Here is a 23,456-nt window from a genome sequence, read left to right as displayed (position 1 = left end):
CGAATGTGATTTCTTTCTCTCTTCAGCTGGACTGTGATCGAATTCTGCACGGGGTAAAGGGTGGAAGGATTTTCTGCAGCAAATCCTCACAACCAGTCTGTGGCACTGATGGGAAAACATACAAAAATGAATGTGACTTGTGTTCAGCTGCCATGTGAGTAGGCGGAGAGATTTCAGTAATACAGGGCCATCCACCATTCCCTAGTGTCTTTTGCAGCACAGTGTTTGTTTTGATATATCATGACTCACTATCAAGTGTGTCCTTGGTGCCTTGCTGTTAAGCAAACATAGATCAAAATGCCTGAGATTAATCTGATGACAGCTAATTAAGATACACAACTTTCCAGAGTCCCCTATTCCCTTTCTACCCAATCCTGAGATTGTTTGGGGAATAATAAATGCCATCATCCTGGAAGTGGCATCAAAGCGTTAAGGAGTCCACAGAGGACCGTCATGCCGATGGCAGAGAGCTGTGGCACTGCAAGTGAATAATAAGCAAAGTCTTGTCCTCCCTTTGCAGGAGAGCCTCCAACTACGTCACGATAAACTATCGCGGTGAATGCCGAAAGCCTGCCCCTGAAGTGGTAAGCGGCGTGCCATGGCTGAGCTGGGGAAACACCCATCTTTCCCTTTCCCCCCCGTGAAACTCCCCTGCTGGCACCGTCCCAGCTTGCAGGGGCCTGATCCAGAGAAATGAGCCGCAGTGGGCAGCCACTCACCAACTGCCCTGCTGTGCTCTTCAGGAGTAGCTGGAGATCAACACCCTGACCCTGCAGGCAGGTTACTTGAATGAAGAAATTAACTGAACTGGAGAGTTAACTGAAGCCATGCTGTGTAGCTACCCTTCAGATGTGTGGTGCAGTGCACTCAGTGCTGTTAGGGTTGACCTGGGGGTCCTGCAGGTTTGAAGGGTCCAACTGTATCATAGGCTGGGAGGGAGAGAGGTATTGGAACCTTTACCTCTTTTTTTTTTTTAATTCCCCCTTGGGTTGAGATGTTGCTGAGATGCGGAGAAAGAGGCCATCCAAAGTGCCTCTTGGCTGTGTGTAGGAACCTGTTGTAACCCAAGTGCAAGGGAGGGAGCCAGCCTATGCCCTGCATCTGTGGTAGGGTCATTAGAGCCCCAGGAGTGGGGTCCTTGTGGTCCGGATGTTTAAATACAGGTTCAGTCTTAGATTTAGTATATAATCTGGGCATAGTCTGTGTTTTACCTAGGCTGTATGGTAGGAGAGTGACATGTCTGGGAATGCATCTGGATTTCCTCCTGGGACTTCAGTGAGGCGAGAGACTGCAACTGTGTAAACCATAAAGGGCTCATTTCCAAAACAATATCCAGAGAGGTGGCTGGGAAATGAAAATTAAATTATCCACTAAATGGTATGCTTTTGGGAAAGGTCTTGAGCCTCGATACCTTATGCAATCCCACACAGCAGAGGAGTTAAACATTTCCCCATTGTTTTGTCTTTCCACCAGTGGAAGCTCAGCAGTCTCCAGCACTTTGGCAGCCAGGGTCTCACAGTTTGTTTCCCTTAAGTGTGTGGGATGCCCTGTAGCACTCAGGGAGGACTGTCTTCTATATTGGCATGAACTCAAGAAACTGAATCTTCACCCCCAGGGAAATACTGAAATTTGTTCTTGCTCCAAACCTGGAGAGAATCAAAAATATTGAACCAGACAAAAAAAGTTCTGCAAAGTTTTGTGTGGGAGCTTTGCCTTTTCAATGTGAATTTTGTCTAATCAGTACCAGGATGCCAGCAGAACTCCAAAACATTAAAAAGTAAACATCTCAGCTTCTCTTCTGTAAAGCAGCAGAGTGCTCTCAACTTTGTTTAAAGTTGAAGAAATTGTAGTGCAGAGAAAATTGTGCCTGTGATCATACTGGAAGCCCTTGTGTGTAAACCTTTAGTGTGATGGAGTCACTGTTGATTTATGCATTCTGGGGCATGGGGAGACCAGGCATTACAGAAGCCTGCTGGTGACTGTGCTCATGCTGCCTGAGACTGATGAGATTTGGTATACCCTAGCAACTCAAAAATAGAGAGGATTTGCAGAAAACTGTGCCTGATCTGGAGTTCCTTACTGCTTTGTGTTTCACCAAGCTGTTACAGCTCTCCAGCCTCAATTAGAGGAATACACCATTTACTGAAAGACAGCTTGTAGCTGTGTTAAGTATTCCAAGGAGAGCTGGATGCAATTAAAAAGGAAAGTGATAAGCTTGTTCCTTGAGGAGGAGAAAAGCCAAACTTACACCACCCCCCCCACCCCTCAATTTATTCTTTAGTTATATTGTGTCACCTGAAGAATCAGACCAGCAGTTTATGAACAACATACAGAGTAGTGTTATTTTCAGCATTGAAATTCATGGTCACTTGCAGTATAATGAATTCTTCTTTCTCCTGATTATTCAGGCTCTTGATATATGCTACTAAAATGTGGAGGAAACCAGCTCCAGCAGTTCTTTTGGCATCAGAAGTGGTTTTAGACAGTTGCAATGTGCTGAATAAAAATGCAGAGGCTTCTCTTTAGGCTTTGGAGGAAGATAAGAAGTTGTTACCTAAAAACGTAATATTTCCTCAAGTTGTATTTTGAAAATATCCATGGAGGGTGCTGGGTTGACTGCCAAAATGTGTGTCCAAGCCACCTCATCCCTTCACAGCTCAGTGTCTGCATCCACTCCTGCCTACAAAGCTCCTACTGGATTTTCAGGTGTTCCTGGCAGCTCTCCCTGCCTGGTGATCAGGTCACCATCAGGGAGGGATGCTTCTAGGAAGGGATGGGAGCAGTGTGGTTTGAGAGAGATCTGACACAAAAGGGTGTATCTGCACTGCTGTGGTGGAAAACCTCACTGCAGAGAGAGCCTGTCCCTGGGGGCCTCAGGTGGGCCAGCATCTGGGCTCACCAGCAGCCCTGGGAGATCTGTACTGTAACCAAATTCCTTTGATCCTGCTCTGCTTTACCAAACATAAATGTAGGTCTGAGTCCTGGGTTTAGATTTTTTTTTTTTCTGGTAAGCCATTAGGTCCTGCAGTTGATATGTCATAGGAATGAATTAATTGTGGGTCTTTCCAGCAGATTTAATTTTTAATGCTGCATATCTCATGGTTCCTTTACTTGATTAAAGGTTTTTTCCACCAATCACCTATGTAATAGTCACCAGTCTGCCCACATAGGTCAATAGGTCAAGGGAAAAAGGGAATATCCAGTTTCTCCTTTTTTAATCTGTTTTTTTAACAAACAGACAACTCCCAGGTTTGCAGTGGGTGAGTCCCAGTTTTCTTACAATGCTCTTTGTTGGTTTTTTTAATGCTTCTTTCTAAGATGGTGGAAGGAGGATAAAGAAAAGCCTTTCCCGGTTAGGTAGTAGATATGGAAAGCACCAAGCTTCAGGCTGCAGTTAGTGTTGTGTTCCTAGGCTGGCAGTGACCCAACCTGTGTAACCTGGTGTTAGACTGGGCTGTAGCTGTACTGCTGAGCTGGCCTGAGGGGCTGTCACACTGATACTAATGCTTGGCAAGTGTCACACAACTGTGGTCATGCTTGGGACTTACTTTTTCCTCTTTCTTTCTAGAAATAATGGAGTTCAGACTGCCAGCAAACACCAGGGATCAGCTGTGACCAAAGGTACAGAGAAGGGCAGTGATTTGCCCCTCTCGAACACCCTGTCCTCTGGAGGCTGTTTCACCAGGGTTGGAGGGGCCAAACATCCCCGGATGGGGCAAAGGGATGGGGCAAAGGGCTCTGCAGTGTGCTGTGGAATGGGCATGTTTTCTAGTGCCTGCAGTGGTGGGCTCTGCCCATTCCTTTTTCCCCAGCTGTTTTTTCAGCCAAGCTGCCATTGCAAGCAGCCAAGCAAGGAGGACACTGGCAGAGCAGTGTGCATCATGGGTAGACAGGGGTGGCTTAGCCCCCCTACAGAGCATGGGAACATCACAGCTTTGAGGCTTCCTCATGGTCTTTTTCACATCCTTTTGCCTTTTCTGACTATTGTAATAAACTGCCTATCCCCCTGTCTCCTTAGGGCAAATAAAGGAAGAGCTGATGTTGAGCATCAGGGGAGCTGCCAAGTCCCCAGGACTGCCAGAGCTGCCTTCATCTCTTCTGCAGCAAACACAGCCCATCCTTGCTCAGGTGGAGGGCGAAGGGCTGTGGGGACTCAGTGGTGTCTTCCCAGGTCTGCCCCACACATGCGTTGCGGTCTTTGCCACCTCGCTGTGTCTTAGTGTGCTTCTACAATAAAGATAACTCAGCAGCTTCATGTCACTTTTCTTCACTAAGCCTTGTGGGAGGGACAAATGAACCTCCATTCCCACTTTCCATTGCGTGCCTCTTGGGCAATAAGCAAGCACAGAGGCTCTGGGGGTGCACCAGCTGCTGTAAACACCTGGTGAAGATGTTGGACACGAAGAGGAAGAGCATGGTATGGGGTTTTGTGAGGAGGGACCAGGGATCAGGTTCTCACCACTCATTGTGGGGTCTTGGGTCAATCACTTCAGTACCCGTCCAGCACTTTTCTCTTGGCTGTAAAATGGACATTAAAAGACACTTACCTACCTCAGAGGGTTGTTTTGAGATTTAATAAGTTTACATTTGGAAACCCAAGAGGAAAACTGGTTTTAAAGTACCCCATGCATTGGGCTGGCAGTTTAGCTGTTGCAGCAAATGTCCTCTTCCATCCTCCTCATCTGAGGCACCTGGAAATCCAGATGACTTTCTTTTGAGCAGCTGTGGGAGGCAGATGCACCTTGGCTGCATCATGTTAGATGGTGTGCTGAGCCCTGCTCCACAGAAGCTGGAGTTGGGGGCACAGCCAGGAAGGTGTCAGGGATCTGGAGGTGTGAATTTGGCCAGTAGTATTTTGTGCTCTGAGAGGGCCGAAGTACTGATGGCACCCTTGCAGTAGTGCTGGCCAAGCAGAAAGCTCAGCCATTTTGGTGGCCACTGGACCTTCATGTGCTTCTGGATAACCCATCTGTGTGCCTTCCCCAAACAAGTCTCTGTGCGCACAAAAGCTCAGCCAGTACTCACCTCAGGAGTCATCTCCTGCAGGAGAGGTTCTTCCTTCAGAGCCCTCGTGTTGGGGGAGATGGAGAAGTAAGAAGTTCTGTGGTATTCAATGGCTTAAGCTATTTAAGGAAAAGTATAATTATTTTGAGATGTAACTGATTTGCAGACATTTGTAGTCTGAAACTATTTGAAAATGAAGCCAGGTCTTTGAGCTAAGGATTCCCTTACCTTGTTGGGGGACAACACATCTGAGAATGGGGTGGGATTTGCAAACCAGGAGACTGTGATGGTGGATTAACAGAAACCTGATGGCGTTTTGCACGTACTTTCTTGTACTTTTGCTGTTACTTAAAGCAAATATGTTCTTTATTTGTATGAACTTTATTGCAGGACATTTCCAGGAGACCTTGAGTGAATGCACACAATGTTTGAGTCCATTTTAGCTGTGACCTGATCTGTAAACACTTTGTTGCAGATAAGGCTGGAGTGACTTTCTTTCAGATTTTGGCAGCATTTTACCTAATACCAATTAATTTCACTCCCACTGAAGACAGACTTTTTTCAATTAAGTTATCAGGTTTTTTTACTGCATTTAATGAGGGTCGATTTTGAACTCTTAAAATGCTTATGCAGGCATCACATTTTATTTCTGCTGATAATAATTGGATTTTATCAGCAGACTCTGACATATGTAGATAATATTTTGTATGCTGACTTTTAATTTGATCAAAAGTTATGATTAGAAATAAATTATTACTGTCTATTTCTACATGGAAAATCCTCTCACCAAGTACAGTCATGCAGGGTAAGAGTCACCAGTTTGGTACTGGTTAGCTGTTTGGGGGCAATGCAAAGTTTGTCTGCCTTTACAGCTGTGATGAAACAAGTAAATTCTTAAACTTTTTGTCCAGCCTGAGAGTGATGACTATCAGACAGTCAAAATGTTCTCTGATGATGTCTGCTCACTGATTCCAGCTAAAATCATGTGCAGAGACATTTGTGGGATTTCATAAAAGCAGTGCACAATTTGTGGCCTAAAATAAATTCTTGCAAATGAAAAAGAGTGCACTTGAAAGCTATTATGATCTCTAGCAATTTCAAGTATTTAGCTTTTGGACTAATCACCCATAAAACCTGCATTAACTGTTCTCCAAAAGTGATGAACTAATGAAGGCAGTGCCCCAGTAGCCTCTTCTGTCAGTATATGAGCACCTTCTGAATTTTTCCTGCTGCCAGCAGAAATTATCATCCAAAAAAATTGCAATTGGCAATAAGGGCTTGTTAACCACCTTCCAAACCTGTCTGTCAGGAGGGTGCAGGACAGTGAATTGCTAAAGGCGCCTCCGCTGTTGATTCCAGCCCTACCAGAGTAGCAATACTGGCCCCTTCCTGCTCTCTGCAGCCTGTCCTGCCAGTCCTTTCGAGCTTTCAGCCCCCCTTTTTGCAGGTCACTGTGAGGGCTCCCCGATGATGTCTGTCCTGAGCAGCCCTGCATGTGGCAGGACTCCCCGTGACTGATGCTCTGCGTTCTTTCCCTGAAGCTCCTCGGGAGGAGGCAAAGGCTCAAGAGGTACTGGGGATTTATTACCCTTTCTTTTACATTTGCTTTGGGTTACCCTTTGTGTTGCCCTCTAACACAGTAATGAGGCCAAAACAGTCCTCTATGAAACTGGAAAGGTACCAGCACTCTGGGGATTCTTCAGCTCGCTGTAAACGGCACTTGATTAAGAGTGCCTCTTGCCAATGTCCACAGACCCCGTGTGGTTCACAGCAGTTGCTGAGGTTTTGCAGAACTAGTGTTATAAATTAACAGCTATGGTCTCCAGACTTATCAACACATTTGGGTTTTGAACTAAACTTCTCTCTGCAGGGACCTTGAGTCTCTTGGTTTTTCCCCCCCAGAAGGTGTTGGGTACTCACACTGTTGTTCAGGACGCTGCTATTGGTATATAGTGAGGACTGTTGACTCTGTCAGGTGCCTCAGCAGACCTCGAACTCACCGTGGTGTATCTCAGTTACCTGCAAGCTATCCATTTGGATCCATTAGTAGCTCTGCCCACCACCCTGCTGCTTTTGCAGCCACCATGGAGTATGGCAGCATCGTGTGCTCCAGCAAGGGGACCTCTTGCAGTCTGCTGCAGTAGACAGAGCCTGAAATCCTGCACTTTAGGGACATCTGCTTCTTCAAGAACTGAGGTTTGACATGGAGAGCCTGATGCCATTTGTGTGGTGAAGCCCCTCTGGGTCTGCTCACAAGGTCTCTTTTCTGGCTGATGTTTCAGCATTATTTACCTTGACTATCAATTTCTGCTCTACAGGACAGTTGTTTTTTTTTAACTCTCAGGACTGGTGAATTTCCCCTCTATAGGGCTCCTGATAGCACATCTGTCTTTCTGCAAGTCTCCCTACTACAGGGAACTCTTGTCCAGGCCATTGCCTTGGGATTTCCCTTCTCTACTCTGCTGCAGGAGTCCTCCTGTTGCCCAGCCTTCCCACTGGAACTGCAGCACAAGACCTTCTGATGTTTTCCCCTGCATGAAGGGATGGGCAACTGCAAGCAGATTGCTCACTGAAAATAGTAAGATGTAAATGCAACTACTTGCAAACTACAAATCCAGATCCTTGACATCCCAAAAGAAACAGTTTAGTGTTAGATGGAGTAACAACCACACACTGTTTTGTGGATGGGAATCATGGACAATTTCTGCATTTATTTCTGAAAAACTGCTGTTGAGTTGGCTTTACTGTCTCCTGGACTTGAAGGGGTTGCTTCCTTTCTTTCCCAGTGTCAGTGAAAGTCTGCAGAAATAATGGCAGATGATTTGCAGTTAGGACTAGAGGTAACTTGGAAAGGCAGCAGAAGGGGCAAAGTGCTGTGTCCAGAGCTGCTTGGCCAAGTGGGCTTTGCAGAGCCTCCCTCTCCTGGCACGCCCAGCAAAGGGACGATAAACAGACATCAGCATAGTGTGACTGCACGTGGGGTTTACACAAACAGAAGGGACAACCAAAGGTCTCTCTCTTCTGCAACTCTGTCCAGCCTGGGTGGGATGTGTTGCATGTTCTGCTCTGGTCCCAGTGGACAAATGGCTAGTGGAAAAAGCTTTGCTGAATTGTTCTCTGAAGCAGGTGGCTCACTTGTAGGGTCACAGTATGGATCTCCCTTGTGGACAGGGTAGGAGCCCACAGTAAGCACTAGGTGCCTCAGCTAGAGCAGAGGACAGGAGGCTTGTGCTGTAGCTGTGGTGATGTTTTCAAGCTTCCCAGTTCCTTCTCTAGAGCCTTGACAGGTGTTTGCTGTTCTGCCCCTTTAATCTGCCTCCTATTGCAAACTACTTCCTGAATTTAATAACTTGGTTGGAACATGTTGAGCCAATCTATTTTAACTGCAGATTTGGTTTGCAAATAATACCTCCTTTCCGATAAGGTTCAGGTGTCATCTCTGTGGACGTTGGCAGGAATCTGCCTGACCATGACAGCTTTTACGGACTCTGACAATTAGGTTGTCAAGATACATTTTCTTCTGCCAGGAAGCATTAATTGATGATAGTCTTGGCTGGAATAAGCCCTGAGAGATGGATGTTGTAATCAGGATGAAGAGAGGTCCTCATAGCTGAGGCCTGTGTTGGTCCAAAGGTCTAGAGTCCTTGACACTCGGTTGAAGTGAGATAAGGGACAGGATGGGAGACATTGGGGATGAATTTTGGGGGGAAGGAATGAACAGATATGTGAACAGAGATCTCTCTAATGTCACTAGAGACTAACGTAGCTAGAAATGCTGGCATGTGGGGAGACATTAGCTTTGCAGATGCACATTGCAAACTACTAATATTAGCAGACCTCCTGGATAGGAAAGCAAATATAATTTTACATTAGGTAATCCCCTAAATCATGTTATTGTGGATTTGCCATTCAAGTGAAAAATAAAATTGGGCTCACTCTCTTTAAGTTATGTCAAAAATAGATCTGCAAGTAAGGATTTTTATGAACAAGTACAGAATCTGAAAAATTAAAAGTTAGTGAGAAACTTGGAGAATATCTGATCCCAATTGAGAAGACTGGAACTGAGATCAGTCCAAAGAATTAGCAGAAATCGCCTTAAATAAAGCACAAAAAAAGTATTGAGGACCAATCCAAGTTCTGTTAACTTAATAGTGGGCAAACCTTCAGGAGAAATTTGAAGAAAACTGAAGATACAAAGTGTAGGGGGGGTAATGTACACTGTGAATTTTCAGGAAGGAAACAATGTGTGGAGTATTATCAATCTTTGCAAAATTGGCTGACTTACTAAATAAAGGAAATACAGTACATCTAGTCTATGCAGATGTCAAAACCATTTGGCCTGCTGCTTGGTGAGGTGGGTTGGGAACTGACCCTGGGGGAAGCAGTAGAAGATGAGCAGAGGGTACCATAGGGGTTATCAGTGAACAGCCAAAGAGATGGATTTTAGGACCAAACAATATTTCTGCTCCTTGCTGTAGTACAGAAAAAGTTGGCACATGGAGCAGAGCACTGCTGAGATTTTCAAAACAGAGAAGAGCAGGATTTCTCCTGCAGAGCACAGGGTGACCTTCTGCCTGAAATTGCCTGGGCTCAAACTGGGATGAAATACAGCACTGAAGAGTACAAAATCATGCTCTGAGCTTAAATAACGAGGGGTCTGGCTATTATCTGGAAGTTCAGTTGAAAACTATAGAGGAGGAGAACGATTTAATTGTGTTCAGGCAGTTGCAGGGTAGATGTGAGCCTGCAACGTGCCACAACAGTGCAAAGGGCAGCCCAGGGATGGGGCAGATCCATCTGGGAGGAGAGGGGTCCTGGCACACTCCCTGCTCCCCTAAAGCCACACAAAAAACCACTTCCTGGCATACATGCCTGTGTCAATCATTACTTAGAAATCAAGAGCTTGGTAAATAGATTTTTGGCTTTGAATGTTGATGACAGACTTGGAGCATTGCCAGTAAGGTGGGACCACTAGATACCATGGTGTGCTATATATTCCTGCTTCTACCTGCAATCTTCCTCTCCCACACAGAGAGCTAGCAGGCTGTGCTGGAGTGGTACCTCTGTCTGCCATGAAGGTTACGGGGGTTTTTGTAAAGGCGGCTCTAGCTCTTTGCTGCTGCTTAGGTGAGTATTTCCTGGGATGTTGCAAGGATCGATCTAGCTGAGTCAGAACTCAATTTTCATTTCAGTAGAAGTATTTGAGTGTTGTAACATGGTGGAGAGCCTTATTCCATGCGTAAATATTCTTCCTGACAGACTGTAGCAAAAAATTAGTTTTCAAGACTGAGGTTTCAACAATCCTCACAGAGGTGACTGTTTTCATCCTCTTGGTTTGTAGGAGCAAATTTCTGAAGGAGCAGTGCTAGTGCAGGGTAGGAGCTTGCACATGGAAGTACTGTGTATAAGGGCAAAGTAAAACTATTAGAAATGGTGTCATTATCCTTGTGAGCAATATAAATGCAAACTTCATCTTTTAGGGTTGCTCTGTAGTTTTACTGTGCTGTTCACAGTAACTGAGAAGGATGTGTTTGGCGATGGACAATGCCAGTAGTTGACAGTCCTTTTAAACACACATGTCCAGAATTTTGAAAATCAAACATAAAGTCTCTTAGAGGAGGTTAAAATCCAAGAGCACCGAATTGAATGTATCTGTACTGCTGCCCTATAAAATCTTAGGGATGGATTAATACATGTGCTGTCCCCTGCTTTCTCTCCCCTCAAGAGCACAATGAAACTTTATTTAGTAACTTTTAATACAACCTATGACCATTTGCTGACAAAAAGTAAAACTACATATCTTCCAAAACCAATTACACTAGTTGTCAACAGTCCCTGAATTAAAGTTTCATGAAAAGATATACATAGATCTTCTCTGCATATCAATAATTTGTTGTCTTTTTTTAATTTTCTTTTGTCTCCATTTTTTTCTTTCAGGTATTGCCTTTGGAACTGAGGTGAGCTACAGGTCTATTTATTCTGCTCTATTCCAGGGTTCTGGTAAAGTAGAAACAGTATGTAATTACCTGATGAGTAAGTGGATTAAATTTAATGAAAGCTTGGCTGTTCAAATAATATTTTCCCATGCATGAATGAAGGCTATTGCCAATTTCATGAGAAAGTAAAAGATCTCCTATTTTTTTAACAATTTTTTCAGTTCATTAAATAAAACAAAAAAAGGAAGAAGTAATTATACAATCCTATTATAACAACTCTTAAACATAATTTTGTTACTCCGATCCAAAGGCAGTAGGTTACTTCTTCATGAGGAATATTGTCTTAAGATGATATACTTGAAAGCACTGTGATTGAAAGGCTGTGAGTCTGATTAAGTTTTTTTTCTCTGCAGTAAGACCCACAGAACTGTGCTCCTTGCATAGGTTTTCTATACCTGTATCATGGAGAGGAAAACAGCAGGATCTGTAGGATGAATTTGTCTGCAGGTTCTTCCCATGCAGTTACAAGACTGCTGTAGCTCACCAGAGACTGCCAGATGATTAGAAATTATCAGATTTTGAGCTGAGGGGCTTTGGTGTTCAGACAGGCACCCAATTACCAGCTGCCTTCGTTAGGCACTGCCTCACCCCCAGTAATCCTTCCTCCGTGCCAGGCCTCCCCCGGCCCCTGACAGGAAAGCATAATCAGAAACTTCTGTAGAGAAGATTGACTCCTCCTGCCTGCCGGAGCGGATTCCAAATAATCCCTCTCATTTACCTCCCAGCAGGAGCTGCAGGCGTTGTGGCTGCTGTGGTGGGAGCCTGCGTGGGAGTTTCTTTCCATGAGGGAACCAACACTGGGGCTGATTCTATGCTGCTTTTGCAGGTTGATTGCAGCCAATATGCTGGTAGTGTCACCAAGGATGGGAAAATCTTGGTAGCTTGCCCAAGGAACTTGGCACCAGTCTGTGGCACCGACGGCACCACGTACAGCAATGAGTGTGGGATCTGCCTCCACAACCAGTGAGTATTGATGGAAACCTCGCAGAAGCCACAGGGCAAGGGCCTCACAGTAAGGGTGGGAGCTTCATCCCCCAAAGGTGGACTGGGCAGAGGAGCACATGAGTTAGCAGCTGGCTGCCAACACCACCAGCCTTGAGGTGATGCTTTTTTCTGCAGTCCCTGACACAGGTTTGCTTTCTTGTAGTGAACATGGAACCAGTGTGAAGAAGGCACATGATGGGGAGTGCAAGCCAAAATCTATCCAGGTAAGACAAAGTCATGGAAGACTTCAGCTGGCTGTAAAATGGAACAGTTCTAACACCACACAAAAGGAGAACATAATGTTTACAGCTGGTGTACACAGCCCAAAGGGAACTAAAATCTGATAACTAAAGCTGAGAGGGTTTTTATGGACTATCTGGTACCATGTCTCAGTGCTTTTCTAATTTAAGTTTCTAACCTCTGTAATGGGGAATGATATTAAAACACTGTGTTGGCTGACCTGTGGATCTCACCACTTGGATAGCTCTAGCAGTATCCTAAGAAGGACCTCAAAAAATCCAAATCAGTCCTTTCTTCTATGCCATATTTTTTTTTTTTTTCACCAGGAAAAGCAGGAAAGAATTTCCACAGAACTGACTTGGGCTTTCATTTTGGATAGTGGAATTAGTTGGGTGCTGGATTTGTCCCCAAAGTCTGAGGGAGAGTAAGCAGACTACACAGGACTGGTATATGGTTATAACAAAAATGTGTGGGTTTTTTTTTCCCCTCTGCTCCTGCTATTTTTACAGATCGACTGCAGTAGGTACCGGACTGCTGTGGCAGATGATGGTCACATCATAGTAGCGTGCCCAAGGATACTGAAACCAGTCTGTGGCTCAGATAGCTTCACTTACGACAACGAATGTGGGATCTGTGCCTATAACGCGTAAGTCTTGTGCATGGAACATCCTTCTATGGAAAATTAACAATAGTTAAGGCTCTCAGAAGCAATTCTGTAAAACACTAGCCTTTCTTAAAGGTGGTGTCTCTGTAGGTCTCATTGGAGCTGGCTGTTTGTAATTCTTCAGCCAAGCTGAGTTTTCTTTCCCATTTTCTGACTATGCTCATGAGGGGAATCAGAAAAGAGCCAAAAGACAAGCCAGAGTGGATCCACAAACAGATCAAAGTGTTACTTGTAACACCTAATTACTCCTAACACTTGTTTACCATGTGATATGGGAATACCATGCAGTTGCTGCTACTGTCTGTGGGGTGCATTCAGACAAGTCAAGCAGTCATTAGTGTCCCACAAGGTGGATGGGACCTTGCTTTCTTGGACCAGTGTCTAGAGTGTAATGGAAAAAGTTATTCTTAAGGCTTCCTAACCAAAACATTTCTTTCTTTCAGAGAACATCAAACCAATGTTAGCAAACTGCATGATGGAGAATGCAAGCACGTTGCCACTGTAAGTACAATGGAAGTCAAAAATCCACCTCTTAGGGCTGTCAGTGGAATTCTGAGAACCCCACAGATTTCACCAGGAAGCTGTAAGAGGGGCCATAAGACAAGGCTTATGAGGGTCCTTGTCCGTGCTTTGGTTTTCTGCACAGTGAGGGTGAATTTTGCACCCACATTGCTTCAGAGAGGGTCACCCCATGCATACTGCACTGAACTGATGAAGGAGGTGGATGTAAAATGAGAAGCTGCAGAGCTCACTTCCCTAAGCTGTCTTTTGTGCCCAGAGGAAGGGAAGAGGCCCAAGATTTGACTTGCCAACATGCTGTACTGGTTGTGATTCTCTGGAGATCACAAGCATTTCCACCCTTCGCAACAGGGATTCAAAATTCCCATGCTGGTTGCTTTCACAGATGTAGCAAGACTTGTAAGAGTCTTGTAAAGCATACCTATTTATAGAGTATGGTTTATTGTACATTTTTATGAGGCCAACAGTCTGGTGCCTCAAGAACGGAAGCTTCTATTTTTCAACACTAAAATTCTGGGATGTAGAAAGTCCCTTCTCCACCAGACAGATAACCATTTTTCCCTCTATCCTTTCAAAGCCTGTGCTTAACTACAGGCAATCTGAAGTAATAAATAATCACAGAGCTGGAAAAGTGGGAGGAAAACCAACACAAACTAAAACAGTATTAGTCAGATTTCCAGCTGGTGAAAAATGTTTCCCACTAAATTCAAAACCATTTTTTTTTTTTTTTTCATGAGAATAGGCATAAAATTTTGTACATGTTCTTCTGCATGAAGGGTTTATTCTCCAAGATAGTCCTTTTTCTTGACTCTTAGAGAACTAGGCTCATATTCAAAAAGCTCATTTCTGATTGAAGATTTAGCTTTGGTGTACCAGAATGAAAAGGTTTTGCATCATATTTTCTCACATAGCAAGGGCTCCACCCGGGCTAATTTTCCTTGTTTTGACAGATTGACTGCAACGAGTACCCAACAGCAAAGACTGAAGATGGCAAAGTGTTAGTATCCTGTCCAAGGATCCTGAGTCCGGTGTGCGGCACAGATGGCGTTACGTATGATAATGAATGTGGGATCTGTGCCCACAATGGGTAAGTGCCATACGTAGGGCAGCCTGAAGTAGCCAGTGATGCTTTGCAGTCCTGAGAACCATCCTTCTGCATTTCTGCTTATTTGTATTCCTTCAAGTCTCTTAGAAACTGGATTTGTTTTGGCTTTATCTTGAGTTTCCTTCTTTGTACTCCTGAGGGGGAACCTTTGAAGAGTCAGATGGCAGCTTCTTGGATTAGTCTGTGGGCTGGGCAGTGACTGAACAGAGGAAGGAATAATTCAGAATATTGTTCTAAATTGCGTGTTATGAGAAGACGTGATGAGCTTTTTACTGAGTAATGTTGCTATTCTGATAAACACTTAGAGTCTGAAGCTGTGGTTTGCTTCATTTTTTTATGTGACTGCAACCAAAAGGTTAAACATTTAGTCCCTCAACCTTATTGTTTCCTTTTCCAGAGAACACAGGACCCATGTTGGCAAAAAACATGACGGAAAATGCAAACAGGAGACTTCTGAGGTAAGTATTCAATATAAGACATATTTATCTTCTTAGCTGCATCAACCAGAAGATTCCCTGAGGCTACATCTACTGTGAAAGTGAGCTGGCCTGAAGCCTGGCCTTTCTCCGTGTGTCTATTTGGTCTTGTCAGCCCCTTGTGTTGAGAATGCCTACAAAGCCTATCTGAGGCAGGTGTTCTCTGGGCCCTCCTTGCCTGCACAGCCCTGGCAGATGAGCTGCATGCGAACTAGGTGCAGGGTTTTCATTTTGAATTCTTGTCTACAACAGCACTTGGGGTGGGGGCATATTCTGGTATATGGAGTACGCCTGAATTTTGGGATTGAGTGTATCAACTGAGATGTCCCAAAGCTCATGAGAAAGAGGTGAGGACATGCCAACTCAAATGTGGAAGTTGGCCAGTTTGGGCTTAGACTTTTATTTGAGGATGGTCTTCAAAACCCTTGTGAGCAAAGTCTAAATTCCCTCACTATTTCAGTATTTTGTTTATACAGCAGAATGAGAAGGGGACTATGTTTATATTTTTTTCTTTTCTGGCATATTTTATTTTGGATTGACTTAAGTACTTACCCTAATGTTTGGCATTCAGAAACTATGCAGTACTGTGCAGTTTCCTCTGTGCATGAGAGGATTCATGCAGAACTGACTCAGCCTGGTTTTGAGAGAGCTGAAACATAGCACTGGTGTTGTCTTGGCATCCCCACATAAAAGACATGGCAGGAGGTTATGCTGAGGTTTTTCTTGGATAATAAGAACTTCCCCAGGTTTGACACTCATGCTTTTTGTAGGTTGACTGTGGTCAATACCCATCCAAAATGACTAAGGGTGGTAAAGCCCTGCTACGCTGCCCACGGATCCTGCTCCCAGTCTGTGGCACAGATGGATACACTTATGACAACGAATGTGGCCTCTGTGCCCATAACCTGTAAGTACTGTATGAGGGCTCTTTTGGAGTCACTAACCGTGGTTAGTGCTCCAGGTGACTTTTCTTTTGCTCCAACATATAACTATATCTCTTCATGTTTCTCTTTCACCCTCCTGAAGCCCCTGTCACCTCGATTTTGTACCCTGGTGCTCTCTTTGTGCTCCTCGGGGAGCTGTTGGAGAACCAGCTCTCAATCTGAGCACACTGGGGGCTGTGGCATCTGGGCAGAGGAAAGAGTGGATGGGGCTGCAGCATAACACACAGTGAGGAGACCTGATAGGTCTTTTACCACTTAGGTTGGAATGCTAACGAGGAGGAGAAGCTGGTTCTCTAGGCAGTCAGATGTCTCCTTTATCTCCATACTGGCTGTGAGTTTGGTTTGCTTTCTGTGGCACTCTGGGTGTCACAGGGCTTAACCGGTGAGCATGCTAACACCAACCTCTCCCTTTCAGAGAACATGGGACTCAAGTTAAGAAAAGCCATGAGGGAAGATGCAAGGAGGAAAGTACTCCTGTAAGTGTAACCTGCTATAAAATAAGTGCTTTCTCCTACTCTCTCCAGGAAGACATTTGTTGGGGTCAGCGCACCCACCCTGATGCACGGAGTTCATGCTGGTGCTGTGGTTCTCCTTTGCTGTTCATAGCTGCTGCTGCTGGTGTGCTGTACATGAGGGCAAGGAGGAATGGGAACAGGCCAGAACTTCTGAAACAAAATGTCCCAGTACTGGAGATCTCTGAACTGAGATGATCAAAGGCAGCCCAAGAACCATGCAGCCCTTTTTAGCACAGTAGGAGAGAGAAAGAAGTCTGTGTTAGATGTCCGTGTATTTATTCAGTGCTAGGATTTCCATTGCACTAGACATGCAGGTTATAAAAACCCTTGTGCTCTGGTCAGCCAGGAAAAATCTGCTCTCAGATAGGCATACAGAAATAGCTTTATTATCCTGCATGGTAACAGTATGTGCCGATAATATCCCAACACATTTATTCTGCTTATGCAGAGCAGCTCTAAAGCACCAAAAATAATTTCATGCATCCTGAGGGACTGAAATATATTTTCTATAGCAAAGACGCATCGTTAAAATGCTGTCTTTGCTTTAATTTGCTCTAGGACCATGTGGGAAATAGGGGTAATAAGAAGCACTGCACTGGGGAAACTATGCAAAATGACAATGAAGTGTCAGTGATGCTTAGCTAGTGTAGACTGATTTCCAATAGCTGTTTACCTATTTAACCTGAAATATTTAAACTATTAGATTTTTATGTACTGTAAATATTTTTGCAGCAGAAGTTGGTGAAACAGTTCTTTTGAAAAACGTGAAACAGTTCTTTTGAAAAACCTGAAACAATCTTGGATTTAGTTAACTATGTCAATCTAGACTTACTGCCAAACACTTTAAATCAGATTCCTCAGGTTAAATGCTTGTCTAATCATCTGCATCATACTGTAGATGAGGTGCTTAGGGACATGGTTTAGTGGTGGACTTGGTATTGTTAGGTTAATGATTTGACCTAATGACATTAAAGGTCTTTTCCAACCAAAATGATTTGATTCTCTACTAAACCAAACTAAAATTACTTGAATCATTTCTAATGGAAAACTAAACTTAAAAATACTCTGATTTTCCTCTGGCAGAAGCCTTTAAAATCTGGAGGATCAGAGCGGGCAGGCTGCAGATGAGGCACACTTCATCTCCCAGCAGCTGACACAGTGCTGTTATTTTATCTATCTCCCCAGATTGACTGCAGCACATACCTGAGCAATACCAAAACTGGCGAAGCCATTGCAGCCTGCCCCTTCATCCTGCGTGAGATCTGTGGGACAGATGGTGTCACCTACAGCAACGACTGTGCGCTCTGTGCCCATAACATGTAAGCCCTGGAGGTCACCCCTCGAGAGCTCAACAGAGTTACTTGTCAAGCATTTTTAACTCTGCTTTCTCTTCCAGTGAATATGGAACCAACGTTGCCAAGAAACATGATGGGAGGTGCACAGAGGAAGCTCCCCAAGTAAGTGAAACCTAAAGAAAAATAAGAGTTTGAGCTGGCACTGATTGCATAACTTGAATAAAGGCTGGTTGGTTATGGTGATGTAGCCTCCACCGGGCATCACAGCTTGTGCTGTCCTTCCTTCTGTGCATGAATATCACCCTCCTGGCAGCAGGAACACCGTGCACCTCCTGCACACAGGCAAAGAAGGGAGAGGATGGGTGAGGAATGAGTTACGAGGCGGGTAGCATAACTGATTTAAGGCTTTACAAGAAGAAATCCCTTTCCCACAGCAGTCTATTAGAGTGGCCTCAGGAACTTAGCAGTCTGTTTTGGCAATAGGGGAAGGGGATGCAAAGGACCCAGGGTACTTGGTGCTTTCTGGATGCTTGCTTTTTACAAAAGGATGCTCTGCAAAGATTAGAAAATTTCCTGTTCTGAATGTTGATACCTAACATACCAGAAGATTCAAACCCCTCTGCCTTGTGTGTTTTTTTGTAAATGCAATGCAATCTAATGTATTCCAACAATGAATCTTGTAAAAATACTAGATTTACTATATTTGGCTAGCTCTAAACTATTTACACTGACTGGAGAATAGAAGAACAAAGCCATCTCATTAGCATGTGTTTGAAAGAGTCAACATCCTGAGTAAGATATTTCATTTCTATACAAACAAACTATGAAATGTCATTCCTTTGTTTCCCAAGTACACTCTGTGCTCAGATTGGGCGAGATGCATAAATCAGGGAGGAAGAGCTCACACTGGAGAAACTGGGAGTGCTAAAACTCTAGGCCAGTTCTTCAACTGCTGTAAATCAACTTCAACTGCTGTCACTCCTGCTGACAGATTTCAACACTCGGAGTCATCCTGTTGCAACAAAAGGCCTGTCAGCACATCTCCCCTCCATTCTTTTGAGCAATGAAAAACACCTTGGTCACAGTTGGCCCTTTTCCAGAAAGTGCATAAATCACACCATTTTGATTTGCAAATCATCTTTGATCTGCATTTTGTAATATCCTGGTCGGTTCTAAAAGGTATAGGGGCATCATGATAGATGCAAAGCTGAATGAGTAATGTCTACCTTCAAGCCTTGATTCAGTCTTCTCCAGTGTAAGGTTATGAAAGGAAATTGCCAGTTTTCTATGAAGAATGGGTTAATACGTAACCATAATTTGTCTTATGGCAGACTGTTAAAGGCAGAGGTGTAAGCAGAGGGGGTTGTCTGGGTGCCCTCGCACGGAGCGGGGCCCACCCCGGAGCTCTCGCTGTCTTTGTTCCCCAGCTCGACTGCAGCCGTTACCCAACGTCCACGCTGAAGGATGGCAGAGAGCTGATGGCCTGCACCATGATCTACGACCCCGTCTGCGGTACCGACGGCGTCACCTACGCCAGCGAGTGTGTGCTGTGTGCCCACAACCTGTGAGTACTCATCCTTCTCTGTGGGGAATGCACAGTGGTGGTGGTTGGATCCCTGAGTGCCGACTAATGTGCAAGGGCTCTCTGAAACCCTGTGCTGGATGGGTCCTCTCTGTCCACCCACAGTTTCCTGCTTGCCCTGGTTGGTATTTGACACATTTGACCCCAGAGCCCCACAAAGGGGGATTCTAAAGACAAGTACGTGGCCCATGAGGGCATGTTCCTGTCAGTGCTGTGCAGGCACGTTAAGCCAGTTTATCTGAAAATCTCTTGCGCACTGCGTGGGAGCGAGGTTTGTTCTTGCACTGGTGCTGTAATGGGGAAGGCTGCAACTAATGACGGTCTCTCCTCCCCCCAGGGAGCATCGGACCACTCTTGGCAAAAGGAAGCATGGACGCTGTGAAGCGGATATTACAAAAGTGAGTGGGAAAGGGTGGGAACAAAGAGTGAGGTCCAGTGTCTGTTACACTTTTGGGGACTGTCCTCTGCTCTGGGTTACAAATGGTGATGTGCAGGCCTGAGAAAATCCCTTGGGAATTTCATGCTGGTCGTAAAGCAGCCAATACCCATCCCGTTGCTCTGTAACGATGCAAGAAAAGACGTGGCAGTGAGCAGAAATAGTACAAGATCACATCTGCCACCAGGAGGAAACTTTGAGTTGGTTATTATGGTGTTAGAAGGTTTCATGTCTCAGTGGAGTGTCATTCCTTATGCTGGGGGGCCACGGTTTGCTCTCAGATAGGGACTCGTGTCTCTCTCTTATGTGCAGGAGCATTGTAAGGACGTCCAAGAAGTCTCTCCTATATGTACCATGGAATACATGCCCCACTGTGGCTCTGATGGCAAAACATATGGCAACAGATGTCTTTTCTGCAATGCCTATGTGTACGTACAAGAGTAAACCCCTACCTGTTGTTATCAATTCCTGTACCTACTGTGTAGGGCTCTTTTCAAAATATGCTTTTCATTAACTGCTTATGGGCATATATTGGACATTTCTGGTGCACCGTAACTTGTGCAAGAAGATGGGGTGTTTGCATGTTAAGGGAAAACGTGAAGGGCTCATTCCTGTGATCTGTGTGTGGCCTCCTGTTTTTTAACTTCAAAGATATTTTTAACTGTTTGCACCAGCATCTAATCTATCCCACAAGCTCCTCTGGAGCATGTGGAAAGTACTTCACCAGATCAACTATATTGTATCAAATGTGTGAAACCTTTCATCTTTCCTGTAATGATAATAACAAAAGGGAGCACTGTGGTTTATCTCCAGTCAACACAAAGCCAGCACTTGGGCCAGTGAAGGGAGGAAAAGGGCTTCAGCACCGAATACGCTCTGTGTCTAATCGTCTCTCTCTCCTTTTCTCACCAGGGAAAGCAGTAGGACTCTCAACCTCATGAGTATGACTGAGTGCTAAGTCTGTGCTGGAGTCCAGCCCAGGAAGACAAGCTCCCTTCATATGACTTCCCACGGGCTGATCTTCCCCAGCAACTTTCCTTCAGTTTGTTTCCTTAGCTCTTGAAACACTTGTTCAATAAACTCACTTGGCAACATTTCTCTGTCTTAATGCCATGTCTCATCCCTTTTCCCCTTCTCCTCTCTGACACAGTACTTTTAGTAGTGCATGTGTATTTTTTTATTGATGTTTAGCTCTTCCAAACGATGTGGGTGAAACTTTTCTTGCCATGTGTCAGGGCTGTCCCTGCTCGGATAAGAGCCTGGCCTCCACTTGGACCTCCCAGTCACTTCTTTAATCCTCAGAGTCTCCTTGTCAGTACTAGTCTAACCTAACTATTAATATCTCTGTATGACCTGATCATAGATTCATGATAGTCAATGTAAGGAGACATCCACCTCAAGGGCATGGTCCACCTCCTCCATAGGGCAATGTCTAGGATGTGGGTGGTGGTTTGTTATCATGAAGAGCCCTTTATTGTTGTGGGCTAGAAAGGGAAACTGGCTGCCTAGCCAAGAGGTGCCTCTATCCTAGTTCCTACTGCCTGTGCAGCCTGTTCCATGGAAGAGGCAGCAGCTGTTATCAAGAAAGGTGATCCCAGCCTGTCTCCACTGAACCTGTACTCTGTGTTGAATGCCTTGATAGGATGTAATCCACAAGAGGGGAATGTTCAGCTCCCTTTAAGGTCACAGACAGCAGAAATGTCCACTCATGAAATATCTTAATAAATTAATGCAACAGAATACCTGCTGTACTGGTGGGCAGAAATCAGCCCTGGGGTTTGGGACAGCCCTGGTACACCACTGCAGCTCCCTGCCTTCTAAAGCCATTTGGGAAGGAAAAGGATGCAGAGGTATGACTAGTTTGAACTGCATATATAAGAAGTCATAGGAAAGTGATTCTGCCTGATAGTCCTTTTTTGCCCACTTTTTTTTTTTGGGCCGAAGAGCTCAGGACCTGGTGATACAATAGCTGTCACTTTGGTGCCCATGTGGGTGGCAGGGAGGTACAGGGACCTGGGGGCTGCCCTTCATCTGTTGGTAACTCGGGTACAGTCACTAGCTCCACACCAGGTCACCAAAGCTATTGCAAGCCCAACATTTCAGGGTTAAGGGATTTCTTCTGAACTACATCTAGTGCCTTCTCAATTCAATTTCCCATTGTAGCTTACCAGGGAGAAACACAATTATTGAAATAACTTTGGAAAATCACTCTTTGAATGGTTGGGCTAGAAGAATAGGCTGAAGGCAAATGTTCTTGACTTGGAGATACTGTGGGTATTGTACCAGGGAATGAGGCCGGAGCACCTCCTTGCTATTAGTGTCTGTGCCTGGCACCTACTTTTCAAGATGATTTGTAGCAAACAATGGCTTATTGTGCTTTTCTTGGGTCTGTGTCCTAATGTAAAGCTCCTTTGGTTTATATAACCTTTTTGCCATTTTCTGTTAAGGTGTTTTTGCAGAACGTGCTGCTTTGGTCTTGTTTAAGTGTTACTTGGTTATTCTCGGGGATAAGACGTGAATAACTACTTTTTTTTTTCTGTGGCCTTTGGCAGACTTTCACTTGGAGTTAGCTCTGACTGTTAGTTTTTGCAAACCTGTAAAGCTGTCAAGATCCAACTGAATGGCATCAGCTGAGCAGAATTGTGCTAAAACCTCCTCTGTGGAGCTCATTGCCTGATGACACTGAAGGCAAACAGGAACTGAAGGAGGCACAAAGTTGAGATTAAGTCAGAGCAACCCAGGGAGGAAGCCAAAGTGGTCATTAGACAGAGGTTTCCATGCAGTGTTTGCCAGAAGGCTTCATGTGAAAGTACATAATGGAATAAATCACCAAAACTGGGCCAGAAAATGGGAAAAGCCTGACACCAGAGTTTAAATATCCCCCAGGCTCAGGGGGTGTTTTATGAAGCAATATAACTTCAGTAAGCAATATAAGTAGGGCAGCTTTCTTCTCAGAGCAGAACTGTTTTCTGTGCCTTCGAGTTGTTTTTCAGCTGTTCCAGGGTTACTTACTGCATGTGTGTTGGTCAGATGACTTTGTTCTGCTTTGTGTTGATGAGAAAGCAACGGTCAGGCAAAGACAAGCACATTCAGGAAGAGGCATTGAGGTTTTGTGGCTTAGGAGAGAGGTAGAACAGTACCAGAGACTTGAAAGGTGATTTTAAGGTATGATTGACTGAGCTGGGTACCTGCTCAGCCACAGATACAGGAATGGCTGGAGAGATAAAAATTACTGTGCTGGGGAACACCAAGAAATCATCTCATGAGCTCTGTGCCTGCCAGACTGCAAATATATACAGTAGCTGTTTCCAGTATGAGGATGACAGATGCTTTGGTGCTGCTCAGCCTACTGCTCCATTGCTTCTCAGGTGCTTAATGCTACAGAGCCCTGAGGCTGACTGCTTTACTCACCTTGGGCAAAAGCTTCAGCAGTTTCAAAATGTTCAGGTTGGTCTCAAAAGCCATTCAACAGTCATGCTAGGAAAGCCTGTTTTTGATTTGGAAAGAGGCATTAAAAGGATCAGATGCAAGCGTGGATTTAGTCCTGCTTCAGTGGACTCTCACTTTTGCACTCTTGCCATGAACAGCAGTAGTTGCAGGTGCAGCTTTATACCCTCAGTCAAGCATTCAGTGAGGGGAAAAAAAAAAAATTACCTTCCAGTGCCTCCAATGACTGCAACATCAGGCATCTAAAAT

The 23,456-nt window shown here is 44.7% G+C and overlaps 1 protein-coding gene across 1 annotated transcript; it reads left to right on the top strand.

Moving 5' to 3' along the window:
• The first annotated feature begins 9,999 nt into the window (after window positions 1–9,999).
• SPINK5 (serine peptidase inhibitor, Kazal type 5) lies at window positions 10,000–20,718 on the top strand. Its single transcript, XM_008938653.1, has 16 exons — window positions 10,000–10,131; window positions 10,942–10,961; window positions 11,827–11,963; window positions 12,148–12,208; window positions 12,734–12,870; window positions 13,332–13,389; window positions 14,358–14,494; window positions 14,910–14,970; window positions 15,759–15,895; window positions 16,348–16,408; window positions 17,633–17,766; window positions 17,844–17,904; window positions 19,170–19,306; window positions 19,662–19,722; window positions 20,073–20,188; window positions 20,673–20,718. Exons 1-16 carry the CDS (start codon window positions 10,077–10,079, stop codon window positions 20,716–20,718), a joined length of 1,419 nt encoding a protein of 472 aa, XP_008936901.1. The 5' UTR covers window positions 10,000–10,076.
• The last annotated feature ends 2,738 nt before the right edge of the window (window positions 20,719–23,456 follow it).

This window comes from Merops nubicus, unplaced genomic scaffold (genome assembly GCF_000691845.1).
Source record: "Merops nubicus isolate BGI_N331 unplaced genomic scaffold, ASM69184v1 scaffold4174, whole genome shotgun sequence".
Lineage (NCBI taxonomy): Eukaryota > Metazoa > Chordata > Aves > Coraciiformes > Meropidae > Merops > Merops nubicus.
Note: the sequence above shows the minus strand (reverse complement) of the source record. Positions and strands in the feature narration are given on the sequence as shown.

Bases quoted from the DNA above. Each gene is read 5' to 3' on its own strand.
- SPINK5 (XM_008938653.1), top strand. From the start codon at position 10,077: ATGAAGGTTACGGGGGTTTTTGTAAAGGCGGCTCTAGCTCTTTGCTGC. The intron at 10,132-10,941 runs GTGAGTATTTCC...TTTTTCTTTCAG, and splicing joins AGCTCTTTGCTGCTGCTTAG to GTATTGCCTTTGGAACTGAG. The intron at 14,495-14,909 runs GTAAGTGCCATA...TTCCTTTTCCAG, and splicing joins GGGATCTGTGCCCACAATGG to AGAACACAGGACCCATGTTG.